The sequence below is a fragment of the Hippopotamus amphibius genome, chromosome 16 (assembly GCF_030028045.1).
Source record: "Hippopotamus amphibius kiboko isolate mHipAmp2 chromosome 16, mHipAmp2.hap2, whole genome shotgun sequence".
In the NCBI taxonomy this organism is placed as follows: domain Eukaryota; kingdom Metazoa; phylum Chordata; class Mammalia; order Artiodactyla; family Hippopotamidae; genus Hippopotamus; species Hippopotamus amphibius.
In genome coordinates, this window is record NC_080201.1 from 52,561,312 (window position 1) to 52,581,445 (window position 20,134).

General features: G+C 48.7%; 1 protein-coding gene across 3 annotated transcripts in view; it reads left to right on the forward strand.

Annotated features, from left to right (window-relative positions):
• The window catches only part of HNRNPUL1 (heterogeneous nuclear ribonucleoprotein U like 1), a 35,290-nt gene extending 15,780 nt beyond the window's left edge, over positions 1-19,510 (forward strand). For all 3 annotated transcript variants that reach the window (XM_057711834.1, XM_057711832.1, XM_057711833.1), the window contains exons 8-15: positions 4,466-4,732; positions 5,858-5,980; positions 6,069-6,197; positions 13,731-13,899; positions 14,520-14,804; positions 15,938-16,224; positions 17,608-17,802; positions 18,381-19,510. In XM_057711834.1, the coding sequence (XP_057567817.1) occupies positions 4,466-4,732; positions 5,858-5,980; positions 6,069-6,197; positions 13,731-13,899; positions 14,520-14,804; positions 15,938-16,224; positions 17,608-17,802; positions 18,381-18,497 (1,572 nt within the window). In that variant the 3' untranslated portion in view covers positions 18,498-19,510. The remainder of the gene's footprint in view (positions 1-4,465; positions 4,733-5,857; positions 5,981-6,068; positions 6,198-13,730; positions 13,900-14,519; positions 14,805-15,937; positions 16,225-17,607; positions 17,803-18,380) is intronic.
• The last annotated feature ends 624 nt before the right edge of the window (positions 19,511-20,134 follow it).

Sequence of the window (20,134 nt, forward strand, 5' to 3'; positions counted from 1 at the left end):
TTTGCGGTCATTTTGTGCAAAATTCTTCCATTCTGCCCCCTCAGGTCTTTTGTGCAGAGCTGCCAGGTGGTACCTTGAAGAAGTTTGGGGATGTCAGGTGTGCACAACCTTCCTTCCTTCCTAGATACCAGAGTGACATTTTCTAAACAGACTCAGGAATTTCTTATCTTCCTTTGCTACAGAATAGCCTGTCTGTTCTCAAAGGCAGTGATATTGGCTCTTGCCCCACTTTAGCATCATCCATCTCATCCCAAAACTTCTTCCTTCCTTCACCTCGTGTTGGTTAAGCCAGGCTTCCAATAGTGCATTGACTTTCAGGAGGGTGGGGATGGATGCAAAACAGAACAAGAAAGAGGGTGCCTGAGCTGCGGCCTAACTTCAGTCCCCAAGAGCAGTGACCAGCACTCACAGTGCTGTAGAGTGTGGCTGTCCGCTCTGGGGCCAGAACCCCTAGACCCAGACCCAGTCCCTGCTCTTCCGCTCACAGCTCTGGACTGCCATCCCTGTATTTCAGTTTCCTCTCGATGAGAATCTTTGCACCTACTTCAGAATTTCATGTGGAGTCATTAAGTTAAGCCATTAGAAGCACTTACAACGATGTCTGGCACATAGTAAGCGCTCAGTAAATGTTACCTAACACTGTTATCACTAGAAGCTAAATGTTTGTAAAATGTGCCGTGAAAGCCCCAGGGAGGAGGCTATCCGGGTGGATGCTTCCTCTTGGTTTTGTTCCCTCTCCCTCCCTCATATTAGTACACAGGTACCCTTTTTTTTTTTCCCTTCCTCCCCCCCACTTTGAAATAATTTCAAACTTAAGGAAAAGCCATGGAATTCTCATAGAGCTCTGTCCAGATCTGAACATTTGCTTTACCATTTTTCTCAAATGTATGTGTATATGTATATAATTTTTATCTGACCTGTTTGAGAATAGGTTGCCTACATTGTATCTTTATTCATTAGTATTTTAGCATGCATTTCTTAAGAATAAAGCTATTAACCACGGTACAGTTATCAAATTTAACATCAATTTAATGCTATTATCTACTCCACAGTCCACATTTGAATTTTGTCAGCTGTCCCAACAATATCCTTTAGAGCAATTTGGTTTCCAGTTCAGGATCCAGTCCAGGATCACGAACTACATTCTCTTGTCATGCCTTTTTAGTCTGAAACAGTTTCTCAGTCTTCCTTTGTCTTTCATGACCTCATTATCTTTTTAATAAAAAGCCTGTTTTCTTAAACAAAAGTTAACCATGTTTGTATTCTGCACACTGTTCCAAACCTTGCATTTTTTTTCCATCTAGCAGTTAATCTCAGCTATCTTTTTCTGTATGAACAGATAGTATATATCTAGCTCAGTTTAAAACATTGTGGAATAGTTAATAAATTCCTATGGTTTCCAAACACATCCAGATTTACAGAAAAGTATAAAATCTTCAGACCTTCCCCCTCCACACATGGTTCACATATGCCCTTCCCTACATATGAACCCACTGGTACTCAGGATTTCTTTATCAAAATACAAGAAAGATGATTGTTATTTTTCTTCTTTTACATAAAAGGTAACATATTACATATGTTATTCTCTGCTTTTTTTGTTTAACTATGTATCTTAGAGGTTTTATCTCTCTCTCTCTCTCTCTCACTACCTAGAGGACTTCTTTGTTCCTTTATAGCCTGTAGCCATTGTGTTGATCTACTATATTTATATAATCAATCCTCTCTTAATGGACATTTTGTTAATTTCTCACCTTTTTACTTAGTAGCTACCTAGTATTCTGATGTAGGTATCAGTTTCCCCTGGTAGACCTGAAACTTGTTTGCTGGAACAGTCAATGCTGCAATGACAGCTTATCTTTTTCTCACTTACCAGAGTATCTTGGAGAGTTTTTCATGTCCCCATCATGGATGTCCTGTGTGATTTAGTCTCTCCCACTTCCCCACTGGAGCACATTTAACAGTGCTGGAGTGAGCAATTTGCACATCTTTGTGTTCTTGTGGGAATATAGTTGTATTTACCTCCGAAAGTATAACTTCTGAGTCAAAAGTATATTTTTAATTTTTGATAGCTATGATCAAGACTGTATACTCCAGACAGGTTGTAGCAATTTAATGTGTCATCAGCTTATGACTATGTTCCCCAGATTCTGTCCCATCCTAGCGTGAGGTTCTGTGAGTGTGTGGCAGTTTGGAACTTTAGGCCTTGACTCTTGCATCAATTTGTATTTTTAGGATTCTGTTTTCAATTTCCTTTATTTAAAGGATGCCATCACTTTAAAAGACTCAGAGTGAAGTGTTAGAAAGGGTGTAAAATATCAGTGACCTGAAGCAACTGGTGGGAAGGACATTTGTGTCAGAAGTTGAGTTCCCAACATTCACAATACGGAAAGGACAAAACAGCCTTCCAGGTAGAACAGTATAACTCACTTCAGCAAACCATAAGGAGTAAAATACTTGGCGCCTCAGAGACGACACTAAGAGATGTTAGAGGTAAAGTCACAAAAATGACACACATTGAATAATGCCAGGCTTAAGGACTTTAGGTCCTTAGGCCTTGGTGTGACAACCAGGAATGGTTTTGCAGAAGTGACACAACACTTGCGCCTTTGACAGTTTGCCCTGTCGGTGGTGGATTTGTCAGTTGAGGCTGCTGGTTTATGTACAATATGGTAAGTTCCTATAGTGAAGCTGGTGGACATAAGGGAAGTTAACCCGCACGGTGTTCATTTCTGAGATAGAGCAAAGGTGACCTGGGCCACTCTTGCTCAGGGGAGAAGACATGGCAGGGACCATGCCGCGAGGATCAAGGCAGGATTTAGTCTAACAGATGGTGGTGTGTCTCCCCTGCATGGTCTCGACCTGTGTGGGTGCTTACAGACACTTACAGGTACAAAGGACTGTGTAGAACTGTGCCACTGAGGAGGGTGGTGAGGAGGCTTTTGGGGGAAAGGGTTTTCACAGCTTCTCAAAGGTCAAGTCCCAAGGTGGTCTCCACATGTAAAAGGGAAGGAATACCACATCTTGTACTTTTCTATCAGGAACGCAACCTTTGCTTCCATCTGCAGTATGATCCCAAGTTTTGAGTCTCCCTTAATTGTAAACCTTTACCCTGCAGCAGAGGTGATCTTTCTGAAAGTTTTGACTATTTGAAGCAAGTCATGGGCTCTGCTCTGCTGCTATCAGCACAGATCCAAACTTCTGAGGTGACAGAGAGCCCTTCCTTTGCTGAGGGCAGGGACCGTATCTCCTCCCCACCACTTTATCCCAAGGCAGTGCCCGGCATCTTGGAGCGAGAGCACCCATTCACTCTGCACTCACTCTGTAGTAAATACATGAACATGTTTAATCCTCAGAACAACTCTGTGCAGTGTAGAATCTTATCATGCCCCCCCCCCTTTTTTTTAATGTTATTTATTTGGCCACACCAGGTCTTAGTTGCAGCACATGGGATCTTCATTGCCGCATGCAGGATCTTTGTTGTGGCGTGCGGGATCTTTAGTTGCGTCATGTGGGATCTAATTCCCTGACCAGGAATGGAACCTGGCCCCACTGCATTGGGAGCGTGGAGTCTTAGCCACTAGACCACCAGGGAAATCCCTGGCCCCTCTTTTGATACAGAAACTGAAGTTGGAGTAAATGGTAGAGCTGAAGCAGTCTGCCTTCCAAAACAGGATTGTAACCCCTAAACTTTCAGATGATGATCAGTAAGAACTCAATAAATTGTTGAATTCATGAATATGGTCCCTTCCTGACTCTCCAGCTGTACCTGAAATTACTCCCCACCCCCCAATCCTTTATGCTTTAGCCAGCCTGACCCTGTGTTCTCTCACTGCCAGATTTGTACACGACACTCCTCTGTAGGACTCTCCTCTCCTCCCAGACTTGGCTCATTCCCGTTTATTGTTCAGGACTTGGCTTCCTCCTCAGAGAATCTTGCTCCTGTGTAGGTGCTCTTACTGAATTAAGACAGTGTCCATTTCTGATTCCCCACTAGGCTCCGAGCTCCATCAGGCCCAGGTGACTGTAGACATATGCATCAAGAAGAGGAGGAACTCAGGGAGCACGTGTTGAACATATAAATGAAAGCATTTGTAGAGTTGGGCCTGACTTAAAAGGCCCTGCTGTGGCTTTCTTTCCATCTGTTATCTTGCTGGGTTGAGAATGGACAGGACTGCTTTTGCCTTCCTCTCCAACTCAGGCTAGGCACAAGCACATACTTGGAGCTTCCTAAAATTACATACTTCACGTCAACCAGCTTTTTGGGTCTTGGGCAGCGAGGGCTTTGGGCTGCATGTTGTCTCAGCTGTTCCCTGGTGCTGCCCGATGCATCTGTATGTTGAGGAGGGATGTACTTAAATCTGGACACCAGCTCTGTTTCCACTCCTTGCATCTGCTCTCTGACTTGTGGCTTCCAGTGCTTAAAGCAGAGCATTGGCAGTTATCTTTCTCTGGCTTTTTCCCCTAGGACTTTGAATGTGGAAATGATGTGGAACTTTCCTTCACCAAAAATGGGAAGTGGATGGGCATTGCCTTCCGAATCCAGAAGGAAGCCTTAGGGGGTCAGGCTCTGTACCCTCATGTCCTGGTGAAGAATTGTGCAGTGGAGTTCAACTTTGGGCAGAGGGCGGAGCCCTACTGTTCTGTCCTCCCAGGCTTCACCTTCATCCAGCACCTTCCCCTGAGCGAGCGAATCCGGGGCACCGTTGGACCAAAGAGCAAGGCAGAATGTGAGGTGAGTGGGCCTGGAAGCCTGAATTGGTGGCCACCTCTCCAGAGCCATGTTGCTGCCAAGACAGAGGGGAGACATTCAGCAGCTGAGTGTGGTGGAAGCTGCTGTGAGAGTGAGGTGAGAGTTGTGGGTGAGTGGCTTAGTCCAAAGAAGGAGGGCCGAAGGTAAGAGACCTAAATGTCAGAAAGATTCCAAAAGGAAGTTGCCACGCTGCTCCTTGGGTGAGGTCAGAATCTTAGAAAAGGAGGCGTTCCTTTCAGCAGAAGAGGGTGTGAAGGCACTTCCTGGTGAGCGAGTTCTTGGAGGAAGTTATGCGGCTCCACACTCCCACCCAAGGCTGTCCAAGAACAAAAATGGCAACTGAGCTTAGAGCTGATTTGGCTGCAGAAGCTGTGCTGGTGGTCTTTGTTCTCAAATAATGTTTCTTTCTGGTATATAAGTGACTTTGTGTTTATTCTAGAAAATTAAGAAATATAAAGAAAATTAAAGTTCCGCCATCCACAAATAAGTTTCCTTTTAAAGTTTTGGAGTTTATCCTATTCTTTTTGCTGTGCTAGGTGCCAATTATACACACACACATTTACAATTGAGATCTTACGGGATAAGCATTTTGATATCCTGCCCTTTCACTTAATATTATTTTGTGAGCTTTATCCCACCACATGAGCACCTCTTTTGAAACTCATTGTTAGTGGCTTCACTAACTATTTTCCTCTTCTTGGGCATTTCGGTTACATTCGGTGTTTGCCAAATTGTAGGTGTGCTGATTAGGTATGATACTTGTCCTTATGCATATAGTCTGTCCCCATCTGAGACTCCAGGAAGGTTTCACCACTCCTTGTACCTATTTCGTGAGCCTTTCTCTTTCAGAGGCCCCTGAATCATGCCTAAACAAAGATGTAAATACTTATGATAAGAGCAGGCCCTCAGCTGAGAGTTTCACAAAGCTCATCTCTTAAAAACCCAACGACAGTACTGTGAGGTAGACTCCATTATTGCTTCCATTTCCCAGAGGTGGCCATCAGGTTCAGAGTCACCCTCATGGTCACCGGCAAGTCAGAGTGATGCCAGGCTGCCATGCCACACACTTCCTGCTTCACAGCGTCCCTTCTGGTCCTGTTCTTACAGATTCTGATGATGGTGGGCCTGCCTGCCGCTGGTAAGACCACATGGGCCATCAAACATGCAGCCTCCAACCCTTCCAAGAAGTACAACATCCTGGGTACCAATGCCATCATGGATAAGATGCGGGTAAGGACAGCCCCTGGTCTCCTTATCCACCTTCCACTCCCTGAGTACTGCCCAGCAAACAGGACCATCCACCCCTCACTGCCCACAGGTGATGGGCCTACGCCGTCAGAGGAACTACGCCGGCCGTTGGGACGTCCTGATCCAGCAGGCCACCCAGTGCCTCAACCGTCTCATCCAGATTGCTGCCCGCAAGAAACGCAACTATATCCTAGATCAGGTACTTATTGGTGACTGTCCTGCCCCAGGAGAGGGAAGGGGCCTATTGGGTGCCAGGGAATTCCTCTCTGGTCCTTGTATTTTTTCTCCCCTTAATGCTCTTGGACTGCAGTACTGGTCGGAGGTCAGCCATACATGATGGCACAGTCCCAGACTCTTAACACAGCTTCCTGAATCTGGTCTACAAGGAGGGTCTAGGGCAGCGATCCAGGCCTAGCTCAGGCCCCAGGCTGCCCAAAAGTACATTGTCAGGTGAGAGCAGTTTTGTGAAATGGAAAGACGTGGACTTCTGAGCAGACAGACCTGGGCTTGAATCCCAGCTCTGCTGCTTCCTAGCTTCGTGCCTGTGGGCAGCTGACTTTATCCTCTGACTCTCCTGGTCTGTAAAACACAGCTCAAAATGGTGCCCACATACCTAACATGGGGACTGGCACATAGTAGCCAGAGATTGTTGTTAATCTACAGAACAGATGTGTGCCAGCTTCTCTTAGCATGTGTTTATGATTGTCAGGTACACATATAAGTCACGTGTTTTCTGCCTTCACTTCAGTGAAGAGCAGGGTTCTTAACGTTAGGCAACTTGGGAACTTTCAAAATTAAACACAGAATTTTGTATGCAAATGCAGATATGTTTTTTTTGTCTGTTTGATTTGTTTGTTTGGTTTGGTTTTTAACCTCACTGGGTGGCATGTGGGATCTTAGTTTCCCCACCAGGGATTGAACCCGAGCCCCCTGCATTAGAAGCGTGGAGTTTTAACCATTGCACCGCCAAGGAAGTCTCAGATATGTTCTTTTTTAAACTAAAAATTTTGGGGTTGGGATAGGAAGATCGTCCATGGCTTTCAGCATTCTCAAAAGGATGAGTGACCCAAACATGATTAAAGATCCCTTTCTCAAAGTAATGAGTTCCTCATGTTTACCACTTATGAGACATCCTTGATGTTTGTCCTTAAGGCTTTCTCAGGTAGCAGATTTTGTATATGAGGGTGTGCAAACAAGCTTCTGTTCCCCCTCCGCCTTGTGTTTGTGTTTTCTTAAAAACCTGTAAGTGCTCAAATATACAAACTAAGTAACACCCCCAACCTGGTGGCCTTAAATGGAGTGCCTTCCATATGTGTGGCCCTGGGTACTTGTTTACCATGAGTTCAGAGGACTCCTGATGGAGCTGACTTTAGTGGTTGACTGATCAGAAAGGTGGTTGGAGGGACTTCCCTGGGAGTCCAGTGGTTAGGACTCCGAGCTGCCACTGCAGGGGGCCCAGGTTTGATCCATGGTTGGGGAAATAGGATCCCACAAGCCACATAGAGAGGTCAAAAATTAATTAATTACATAAATAGAAGCCAACTTCCAAACTTTAAAAAAAAAAGAAAAGTGGTTGGGAACTTCAGGGGATCAAGGTACTTTTGCATAGGAGTAGCATCTTACACAGAACAATTCAGCAAGAGCTTCTGGGTTGATGAACAAGTGGAGATTTGAGGTGGGAGGCACGTTCAGAGAGCATGGAAGTTCTGTGCCCCTTCCCACATAACCTGCCTTTTGCGCCTGTTCCATCTGGCTATTCCTGCATTATATCCTTTTATAATATACTGGTAATGTAGTGTTTAGAGTTGAAAAATTGATGCCTCGGTGTCCAACTTTTGAAAGGAGTACATAGTGAGAACTTATTCTTAAAGACAAAAAAAAAAAACATGGCTACTGGATGGTGATAGTGCTTTTGTGATAGACAAATGATCTTGCTGAGCAGTTAGATATTGAGAATAGAAATCTGGTTTGCTCGTGAAACATTTATGCATGGCTATGCAATACCATTGGCACTCTTCTGTGATGGTGGAGATGTGAGATTTACTCTGGATTCTGCTTTTCTGGAAAGTGGACATGAAAAGGTGTTACTACTTTTATCCAATGCTGCAACCATGGGGCTGAGCCCTAAAGACTCACATTTGTGAGGAAAATAGGACATGATCCCATAATACTGAGCTTTGATAAAAACAACTCATTGGACTAATGTTTAGAATATATTTATGGGAGAAAGGACCAGTTGGGCACAGGGTAGTCCAGGAGCTACTCGGGGTTGCTGCCCCAGCTCAGCCCCATCAGTAATATATACAGCCAGCCTCTTCCCCCATTGAAGACTTTGTGTTGGTTGTTTGGTTGGTTGGTTGGTTTTTACACCCTGGCCTCACTTTGCCCCACTTTTCTTGTCAGGGCATTTTGGAGTTGTAGTCTAGCTTGGCCCCAGTTGGACTCTGTCCTGAAAGGTAGAGCAGTGGTGTTTTAATACCTTGAGAATTCCCTTTTTGGTTACCCCAGCAAGTATTCCCTGCCTGTCTTTTTCTCAGTTTGCTAGTTCAATCAGTTGTGAAGCCCATTTCAAATATATGGCCCAGTGAAGAAAGTTTATAATCCGAGGGGCAGATTGGCTTTAACATCTCTGTCTGACATTTCAGAGTGGGCTTTCTCTGGAGGTCAGGCCCCCAGCCCCTCAGCCAGGCACAGGACAGTTGAGCACTGAAAAGACTCGCTGTTGGTCCTCAGCTTGTGTGCCGGCTTGTTCAAGGACAGGGTCCAGGACTGTTCCAGGTGCATCCGTGGTCTTCAGGGCTGCTGGCCTCCTGGTGGAGGAACATACAGGTCAGGCCAAGTGCTCCAGGCCAACAGCGAGGCGAAAGAGCCTAAACTGAAGGTTTTGAGGGGAGGGTTCTCTGGTTAACCATAGATTGGGGGATTGACTTGGGACCCAAAACTAGAGATTACTGAGGTCTAAAGCCAGTAGTTTGACCTGTTTTGGCTTAAACCCCAAAAAGGGTGTTCCAGAAAACCCTAGGTATGTGAGTGTGTGTGTAGAAGATTCAGAGCAGGTCCCAGGCCAGACCCTGGCATTTCCTACCCCACCATCCTTGGCAGTGAGAGTAAGTTGCTGCTTAGCTGTCTACTGAGTTAGATGGGATTCCCAGAGCAGAGACTGGTACTACAGGCAAAATCCCTGCAGTCCCTGGATCTCAGCCCAGCGCTGTCTTTTTTCTTCTGTAGTTTTTCCTGAGTGGTCAGACCTCCTCACATTAGACTCTTCTGTTACATAATTTGACCTCAGAAACTCCCCTTCTTGAGAGGGGAGGAGAACGTAGCTGTAGAAGCCAAGCTCAGCCAAGTGAACCGTGTGGTTGGGGCTTTTACGTACATTCCTTGGTGACCTGAGTATCCCCTTCAGATCATGTGGGTGTTAGAGCTGTGGAACAGCCGAGGAGAAAAAGAAAGAAGCGGTAGGCCACGTGGTTTCAAGTGGCTCTTCGGGGTCCTCTGTTGCCAGTGGAAAGCCTCTGGAATGAAGTGCTGCCTGACCTGTCCCGAGCCTACTGAGGTGCAGAGCAGGAGCTGGCCCCTGTGAGGCAGCAGACTTGCCCCTCTGGAGGCTTCTGAGAAGGCCCTTGCAGGGCCATGTGTGAGGGCCCAAACCACCCCCAGAGCTGAGGTCTGCAGGCTAGGAGTTCTCTTAGGACTCTTAACAGCCCAGAGCCAGGCCAGGTGTTGATCAGAGGCAGGGCTGGATATGACAACATCTCTAAACTTGCCTCAGGCTCAGAGCAGATAGTTGTGGTCCTGCTTTGCATCCTTGTTGGCAGGAGCCACGCCTTTGCCTGAAACAGAAACCCAGGGCTGCAGTGGAGGCCCAAAGTAAACGGCCTCTTGGTGGCAGGCGTTGGAAAAGGGGATGTTTCTTTCCTCTATCCTCCTCATCCCCAGAGCCTCTCAGCCCATTGTTGACACTCTGGCCAATTCTCTTTCTGCATGTGCTTCGTTCTGCTGGGTTTACCTCACTGAGCCCAGAGTGAACTCTTTCATCACCAACTTTAAAATTGCTCCTCTGGGATCCAACCCCATTTCTCCTGCTGCTGGGCTGACCTTGTTGAGTTGTGGGTGGGGGACAAGTAAGAGCTGACAGGGGACAGAGGGGCTCTTACAGAATTCAGGCTGTGGGCAGCCTGCTGTGTTCCTCCCTTATTCCCCCAGACTGTCACACACCAAAACTACCCACGCTGCTGCTCTGAGTAACCTAGCTCCTGTTCTTTGGCCCACATCACAGGGGAATGGAAGTAGCCAGGGGGCCAGGGAACACCAGACAGCCCCAGACCTCCTCGGAGTCAGCATCTTCAAGCAGGGTGGGACTGGGAGAAGCAGGAGCTAGGCCCTGGGAGCCTGCACAGCTGGAAAAGCTGACCTAGCTGTTGTGTTGGTCTCCTAGCAACAGCCACCAGGAGCCCCCAGTGACCACAGCAGTGCCGGGCCAGCCCAGGGGCTCTGACCTCACTGTGTTTGCTGTGGCAACAGCCACCAACAGCTAACTCCCTTTCCTCCAGGAAAGCCAAGTATTTGCGTTTCTGCTGGCGTGGCTTAGATGCTCTTCTTGCCTTCCCTAAGCCGAGGAGTGAGGGGAGAGATGCAGTCTTGAAAACTGTCATCGGAGGGTTCTCAGCACTTCAGTTCCAAAGTGTCTGAGGAGCCATCCCTCAGAGTCTAGCCACTTCCCAGGACAAAGGCCAGCTGTTTATGAGTTCTGTCTGCTCTGCCCCCATTGTGAAGCTGCAGGGACTAGCCCTCTTGGCAGTGATGCTTCTCTTCTCTGTCCCTTCATCAGGACATTGACAGGGCAGGTCTGCTCCATAGAAAACCTCTAAGAGGTGTTTATCCATGTTCTTGGGATTCAAAGGAATCAAAAAAGGATAACTTCGTTTGAGCAAGCAAACAGTGGAGTGGGGTGTCCACAGAATGGCTGGGGCCACATTCACCCCTGGTACCCGCCTACTCTGGGTTTTGTGCCAGGAGAAAACCTCATTATTTAGCTGGAGGAAGTCAAAGTCAATCTTCCTATATGACCAGATGCCATCTGATTTGTTTTTAGGAATGGAGTCTAGGAAGAGCAGTGAGGAGAAGGACTTGACTTTTCCTTTGTAACCTGTGTACTTTTTAACCATTTGTGACTCAACGCTTGTCCTTGGGCCAGTACTCAAGGCACAGATTACAACACATGCATGCCCACTACGCATACCCTCTTTGCAGGCCCCCACCCCCACTCTCAGTGAATGTTGAGACATTTTCCCTGGGCAACAGGGAAGAACATCTTTGCCTCTTGTGTGTGTCAGGGCCATGGGGTTGGATTGGTTTAGAGAACAGCTGCACCCATAGCCCAGATCTCCCAACAGGTGTGCACTGGTGTCCCTGGCCTCTGGCTGACCCATAACCCAGCTTCCTGTTCCTTGTGTTTTGGAATAACCTCTCTTGTGCCACATCTTTTCCTCAAACTTAACTTTCCTTGGTCCTTTCCATTGGGAAGCCTCTCCTAGGACAGTGTCAGTCCTGTTGGCCATATTTGCAGACTTCTTTCCCTGCCAGACATTTTCACATCTGCAAATCCTCACTAGAGCCAGGAGGAGAGTGATAGGATCTCTGTCTTTCAGATGCAGAAACATGAGACTCAGACTAATTAGGTGACTTGTCTGTAGCCTCACAAATAGTAGAGGGCACAGCTGCAATTTCAACCTCAAACCTCTTCCCCAAAGCCTGTGTTCTTTCCACCCTGTGTTCTTTCCCCCTGCCTTTCTGATGGGAAGTCACTATAGCTTGACCTTCCCTTGGTCTGGGTAGCTTCAACTCAGCCTTACAGTGAGAAGATCCAGTGCGCCCCACCCAGTGACAGCCACATCATATCAACCGTGACTTCCATTTGTTGAGTGTTGGCTATGAGCCAGACCCTGGGCTAACCAAGGACTTTTACTCACATAAGTTTTTTCAGTCTTAATAGTGACCATGTGATCTTCCTATTGTGTTCCCTTTTCCGGGCTTGAGACTTCGTAGATATGCAGACTGAGGCTGTGGGTGGAAGTCACTCACGCTCAGGACCACGTGGTGTGACTTGACCAAGTCACATTAGAGCTGGGGTATGCCGAGCCATCCCGCCTGTGTTGCCTGCCTCTGTCAAGGCAGCTTCTGCTCCAGAGGCCCCAAAAATATGGCCACCCCCCCGCCCAGGAGTTTCTCACACTTGGTCAGTTGCTCTGTGGTCTTCTTCCCACTCAGTCTTCACCAAGCCCAGGAAAGAGGCTTTTTTTGCTCCATTTTACAGATGAACTAACTACAAGGACTGGCCACAGTGAGTGAGTGGCTACACTAGGACTTGATGCTGGGCTTTTTCTACCCCACCAGGCTGCACCTTCAAAATACAACATTTTTTTGTCCGTTGGTGCATGCTCCTTTACAAATTTCTTCCCCTCTGTGGCTTCTCCCTTGAGTACCTTTCAGAGCTACTAAAAGTTGTTTAAGTGCAATATTCCTTATTACTCCAGTCCTATTGAGTGTCTGAATGCGAAAAGGGTACCGTATAGGAGCCTGAGCCCTACCTCCAGAGACTGGGATTGGGGAGGAGTCTAGTGGGGTTTGAGTTGCTCTCTTTTTCAGTAGTGTCCAAGTGATTCAGGTACACAGGCTGAGTCCCTGGGGCAGTGGGGGTTCGACAGATCTGGGCCTCAGTTCCAAAGGGCGCAACATGTGAGTGGTATTCAATGAATGGAAGCTGTCATTACTACTGCTCTCAATCAGGTGTGTCCTAGAGCACCATTCTATGCCAGCACCAGCCCAGGACACCCCTAACCATCACCTAGAAGAAGGGAAGAGAAAGTTAGTAGCAAAACCACACTTGGAAAAAGCACAAGTTACTGCCTTGTCAAGCTCCCTGGTTAGAAGCTGTTGGGTGCGTCTCATGTTTTAGAGCTGGACTAAGAGAATAAGAGAACCACAGAGTTGATGAAAGCCATCTATACAACTGTCAAAGAGGCTGGTTAATTATGGCATCCATTCTCTAAATATTAAAGGAGAACACCAAGAAATTTGTCCAGTGGTTAGGACTCCTCACTTCCACTGCCAAGGGCACAGGTTCAATCCAGGGTCAGGGAACTAAGATCCCACAAGCTGTGTGGCGTGGCCCAAAAAAAAAGGGGTGGGGTGGGGGGCAGAACAACAGCACAGAAAAATGATAGAGAAACGTTAAGTGAAAAAAAGGCTTGAGAAGAGTGCGTGGTGTTTGATTCCAATAGTGTTAAAAATCACACAGATACTTCTAGAAATACATAAGAAATTCAATACAGGTCATCTCTGGGAAGTAGGGATGGCAGTAGGTGGATGAAAGGATTCTTACTCTAAACTTCACCACTTACACTCTGAGTTGTTTCACTGTGAGCATGTGTTACTTTTAGAATGGGGGCCATGGGGGCTGTGATGCACACCACCAAGAACAAATGGGATTAAAAAGCAAAGCCCAAGCATTGGAATCCCTTGTCCTGTGACCGTCAGCAGCCACTTCCCCAAGTCAATTCTTTTTTGGAGGGTGGACTCAAGAATCTTAAAAGTGAAGAGGAGCAGTTTCCTGAGTTTCTCTGCTTAGAGAACTAGTATCCTTTTCTCAGTCCCTGACCTGCATAATCCCCCACAGAGGCAAAAACCAACTCGTAATGACCATCTCTTGCCTCCTGTTACTTACCCCTAGACAAATGTTTATGGGTCAGCCCAGAGACGAAAAATGAGACCATTTGAAGGCTTCCAGCGCAAAGCTATTGTGATTTGTCCTACTGATGAGGACCTAAAAGACCGAACAATAAAGCGCACCGATGAAGAAGGGAAGGATGTCCCAGATCACGCAGTCTTAGAAATGAAAGGTAGGAGATGAGCAGTTCCCAGAGGGACGTCTCAGCAGGGTCCTTAAGAAAAAGAATGCCTTACACAGTTTTTCCCTCCCCAACTCCTTGATTCTTGTTTTAATCTTGGTCGTTCGTTCTTTGCTTCTGCTTTACGCCTTCCCTATCTAGTACAGCTGTGAATGGAAAAGCTGCCTGTATCCCTCCTGGGGCAGGGTTTGCAGACTAGATGGCTGGGGCACAATGAGGGAGAGGATGTGTGGGAACGGGTGCTGAGAGACCTGCACGGTCGTCTGCCTCTGGCACCCCACTGGGTGGGCTGGCTGAGCAAGCCTCAGTTTGCTTCTCTGTGAAAACAAGGACAGTGATTCCACCTGCCTGGCTTGCTCCCTGGGTTATAAAACGTAGGTTTGGCGGGGCTTAACTACCTCTTCAGGAAAGGGAGAAGAGGGTCTTTGTTAGCCCCTGACTGTTGTCAGGGAGGCCGAGCTTGGGACCCTGTCTCTCCTCTGCTGCTCATACTGCAGTCCCCTCCTCCTCCTCCCTTCTGTCAGGCCAGTGTCCTGGGGGTAAGGGAGACCAGACCTCAGAAGGTACTGACTGCCCTCCTTGTTCCCTCTGGGTCCTTCCCTTCCACCTAGCCAACTTCACGCTGCCAGATGTTGGGGACTTCCTGGACGAGGTGCTGTTCATTGAGCTGCAGCGAGAGGAAGCAGACAAGCTGGTGAGGCAATACAATGAGGAAGGCCGCAAGGCTGGGCCACCCCCGGAAAAGCGCTTTGACAACCGAGGCGGTGGTGGCTTCCGGGGCCGTGGGGGTGGCGGCGGTTTCCAGCGCTATGACAACCGAGGTCCCCCTGGGGGCAACCGAGGAGGCTTCCAGAATCGAGGAGGAGGCAGCGGTGGAGGAGGCAACTACCGAGGAGGTGAGACATCTCACTGAGCTCTCCCTACTTTTGGTTCCTGGGTCAGGGCTGGGCTTTGTGACTGCTTCCTCAGTCAGCAGATGATGTTTCCCTGGCACCAGCTGCGGGCTGAACTCTGGTAGAGAACGAAGTGAAATCAGAGCCTGGGGCCTCAAAACTCCCCCACTCTCACGCTCCCCCTGGACATTGCTCTTGGCGCCCTTGCCCATTTGTATGTCACATTGCTATCATTTTTCTGACTCATTCCCACCCCTCATCTGACCATGAGCTCCTTGAGACGAGGGGCCAGATCAAGTTTACTGCCGCACCTCAGGGTCCCACCTCAGGACCTGCCACAAGGCAGATATTAGGACTGTTTTTGCTTCTTTAGATGGAGAAACAGGCTTGGGGAGGTTAATTTGCCCAGGATTCACCCAGCTACGTCATAGTTGGGATCAAGTGATGGATCCAAAGCCTAGGTTCTTAGTCACTAAGCTAGGCTCTCTCTGAAGAGTATGATCATGATTTAATAGGCATGCCCTACTCTTTCAGTCTTGTGCTGGGTAGTTTTGGGGACAGAGCCATGACCAACACTAAATCACTCTTTAGTGATGGTCCAGAAGGATTCTGAGCTGAATGGGAAAGCCCAGGAGTACTATGAGCTCCATTGATACCTGATTCAGCCTGCAGCGGAGCAGGGCTCAGGAAAGGCCTCCTGAAATGCTGATGTCTAAGCTAAGGTCCAGAACCCAATAGGAATTGGCTGGGGGAAGGGTTCTGGACCCAAGAAGACTGCACAAAGGCTCAGAAGAGGCCAGCCCATTTGGCCGAGCCTGAAGAGGACTGTCCCCAGTATATAGATGTTGGGGACGCAGTAGAAACCAAGACAGCCCTGGTCCCGGACCCGCAATCCAATGGGCAAGACAAACCTGTCAGCAGGCCGCGATGACTGAACGTTACCAGGGCTGCATGGGGAAGCGCTCCAGGGCTCTGGCGGAGGCCGGGGGGCGGGGGAGTGCTTCACCTGTTCACTGGAACTGGGCTCCTGTTCTGTGCCTGGTCACACTGGAGCTGCAGCAGTCCCCAAGACAGCCCAGCTCCTGAGGGTTCCAAGTTAGGAGCAACGGGGCCTCTCACCTGGTTCTCCAATGCAGGTTTCAACCGCAGTGGAGGTGGTGGCTACAACCAGAACCGCTGGGGTAACAGCAACCGGGACAATAACTCCAACAACCGAGGCAGCTACAACCGGGCCCCCCAGCAACAGCCACCCCCACAGCAGCCGCCGCCGCCACAACCGCCGCCACAGCAGCCGCCGCCGCCACCCAGCTACAGCCCTGCTCGGAACCCTCCAGGGGCCAGCAGCTACAACAAGAACAGCAACATCCCTGGCTCGAGTGCCAATACCAGCACCCCTACTGTCAGCAGCTACAGCCCTCCACAGGTGAGAGAATGAGTGTGTGTGTGTGTGTGTGTGTACACACATGTACGTACGTACAGGTGCGTGGAGGTGGGACCACGGAAATCGCCAGTGTGTGCTCCAGCCACAAGTCTTCACTCTTACCTCCAGCCCTGCCCTTTCTCCTTTCCCTGCCACTGCTTTTGGCTGGGACAGACCCTAATTCCAGATGCCTTCCAGACCGAGAGTAAATCGGGGACCTACCTGTTCTGTCATCCCCCTCTGGACAGGCTGTAAGTGTTGGTCCCGTGAGCAAGTACATTTCTCTTGGCCCCACTGAATCGCCAAGACAGCACTCAATTGGAGTTACCCTTTGCCCAGGTTGGAAGGGGCTGATCCCTCTACCCCCGTATTCAGGATGTGGAGACAGACCCTGAGGTTGGTGAGGACTTGATCTCTGCCCTGAGAGCTTCACTGCGGAGCAGCTCCGAGCTCAGTTCAAGTTCTCAGAGAGCCAGTGCTCGGCTCTGGTATGCACAGGCCCTTTAACCAGAGCACTCCCCATTTACTGTGCACCTTCCACACGCCAGGCCTGGAGCAGCTGTGACGAGACAGATGAATGGTTCTAGTCCTGGTCTAACCAGAATATTTCCTAGAACAGGAATTGGGCAGACACAAATTCAGACCCCAGCCCCACAACATTCTCGTTTCGTTACCTTGGACAAACAGCTTCACCTCTCAGGACCTCATTTTCCTTGTAAAGGACTAGAGTTGTTAGTATAACTCACTTTCAAGTATTGTTGTGAGGGGAGGGAGGTTATAGCTTTGCAGGTAAGGTTGTGGAACTAGGTGGACCTGGGGGCAAGTTGCAGCTCTGCCACTTTTTACCTGTGTGGCTTGGTGCCAGTGATTTCACCTTCTTGAGCCTCACCTCCCTTCTCTGTAAAACAAAGCCAACAGAACCTTCCTCAGAGAGTTTATGGGGGGGATTAGGTGAGTTAAGGATCCAGCCTGGACATGGGAAGCACTTAGGAAATTACCACTACTGTTTTTCTTAGCAGGTCTTCCTGTAACAAATACCAGCATTTATTGTGCCCTGTGGATTGTGCACATAAGCTTACTGAATACGCAAGGCAGTCCAAAGGGGTAGTTCCGTTGTAATTCTCATTTTACAGAAGAAAAAAAAAACCCTGGGATTTCAGGAGATGCTGTGTGCCTTGCTCCCCCAGAGTCTCAGAGCTCAGGTCAGAGCCCAGAATACAGCTCTTCATCCTACCCTGTCCTGCCATGTCACAGAGCTGACCCACCTCCTTCTCAGCCCTCAAGCAACCTCCACCAGGGAAGTTCCTTTGTGGGCCCACTGCTTACAAAGGCCCTTCCTCCATCCCAGCTGAGCTGGCTATCTCACAGAGACCTGTTTTTTTCCAGCCGAGTTACAGCCAGCCACCTCCCTACAACCAGGGAGGTTACAGCCAGGGCTACACAGCCCCACCACCTCCACCTCCGCCACCACCTGCCTACAACTATGGGAGCTACAGCGGCTACAACCCAGCCCCTTACACCCCCCCACCGCCCCCTGCCGCACAGACCTACCCTCAGCCCAGCTATAACCAGTATCAACAGGTAAGTGCCAGAAGCGGGGCGGGTAGAATGGGGAGACTTTTAGGGGCCCCACATGGATGTGTATTCCCAGACCCATGTCCCTGCTTATCCCTAAAAAGATGGGCAGCCTTCTGGCCTCAGGCTGCTGTCTATCTGATATAGTATAGCTATTCCATTTGTGAACACTTCTACACTGGCTGCTAAGTAACTGCCATCCCAGCTCCTCTCCCCAGTGCAGCAAGCAAAGGGCTAGCAGGGGGCCTGAAACCCTGCTTCAGCACCATGGCCAGTGTCCATTCTGATTGGCTGATGCCACCGTGCCTGTTTTTTAGTATTTTGAACATGGTATCTGGCTATACCTGAAAGGGCATTAAGTTGGCAAGCCAGGAGACCTGGGCTTCAGTCTGTAACTGCTCACCCATGTGGCATCAGGTCATTCACTTGTCTTCCCAAGGTACCTTGATTTCTGTCAGGAGACCTGTGTGTCAGCTGTCATCATGGCACCCATCTCCACAGTGGGTGAGGGTGGGGTCAGGGGAGGAGTCAGATGTGGGTCTGGATGAACGACAATCTTGTGCTCTTGGTTTCTCTCTCCCCAGTATGCCCAGCAGTGGAACCAGTACTATCAGAACCAGGGCCAGTGGCCGCCGTACTATGGAAACTATGACTACGGGAGCTACTCCGGGAACACACAGGGGGGCACAAGCACACAGTAGCCAGTGTGTCCTGGAGGCCCCTGCCGGCTTCCTCCACCAGCGCCCACCTCGGCCCCCCTTGCCCACCCCCACCGGGTCCCGTGGTGCTGGGGGACGGGTCCTCCCAGGGCTGCCTCCCCTCTGAGGGGCTCTTCCCCCACACAGGGCGGGGCATTTTCTTCTGGATTCAAACAGGCAACAATGACCTTTTATTTTGTTTGTCCCCCACCCTCCTCTTCCTCTTCCTCCTTTTTGACTAAAGACCCCCCCCACCCTTGGTCATACAGTGAGGCTACAGGGCTGTGGGGAGGGCCCCGTCCTGTCCTCTCGTCCCAGCCCTGCTCCAGCCCCTCAGCTTCCCAGACTCTCATGCAGTTGGTTGTAAATTCTTCCAGGAGCTGTTTTACTGTCTACTTTTGAGGATTTAAAAAAAAAAAATCAAAAACTTAAAAACACACACACGTTTGAAAAAGCAAAATGCAGAAGGAGGAAGAAGTGACAGATTTTTTTGGTAATTATGCTTTTTTTTTTTTTAATTTTTAGAATTTGTCTGTTTTTACTGTGGGTCGGCTGTTGATATTTCATCAGGATAACCATTTCTTTGCTGAGTTCAGGTGACTGGGGAAGAGCCACACCCTCAAAACAAAACACAAAACCACAGAATCATCTTTAACCTAACTTTTTATACAATGTCTCAGTTTCCCGTAACTTTGCACACGAGCTTCTGTGTTGAGTTGAATTGTACCTGCTTTTTGTATTTGGAGAGAGTGTGACTATTGAACTTGAAACCTTTTATTCCGGGCGTCTTGGTAGTTTCTGGTGGGATTAAGCGGGTGAGGGAAGAAGGGAGTTGGGGGGCTCCTTCCTTTAAGAACATGAGGTTTCTCCCACTGCCTCCTCTCCAGAGATCTCCCAGGTGTCAGACCTAAAGGTTTTCCTGCAGTGATCCTCTGATTATTTTTACTTCCCCTTGACCCATATGTTTTAACAGGACTTTAACAAACTGCACTTATTAAGAAATGTGTTTGCCCTGTTTTGTTTTGTTTTGTTTTGTTTTTGTTTTGTTTTCAATAAATGACATGGCACCTCCTAGCAGGAAGGAAGCAGGGTTTCAACCCTGAAGTGTAACTGCAGTTGGCCTTTAATTGGGGTGGGGGCCTTTTCAAAGGGACATTATTTACTCATTCATTAAACACTTATTGTGGGATTTGTGTGCCTGTCCCCGTCTTTGGTGCTGGGGATGCCCCCTTAAACCTGGGGCCCTCAGTTTAACATCCACTAGTTCATTTTTAAAGTGGGGCTATGTTCTCTGCTCTTTCCAGTTCACCCACAGTCCCAAATCCCTCCTGGAATTTGGGAGCAGGAAGGATGGAACAGGTCCCTAGGCAGAGAGTGAGGTAGGGTGATGGTTAGAAACTAGGGCTGGACTTTTGGGGTCATGGGGACTTTTGGGTGTGACTGCCCATCCACATTAGGCCTGGCTGCGTGCTGGACTTAGGATGGTTCCTGACTACACTTCTGGATCCAGGCTAGCAGGGGTTCCAGGAGGTTCTTTATCCAGCCAGTAAGTGTTAGGTACTTGCTCTGTTCCTCACCCACCCACTCTGGACAGTGCCTAGGACACAGCATGACCAAGGCAGTTCTGGACCCTGCCCTCA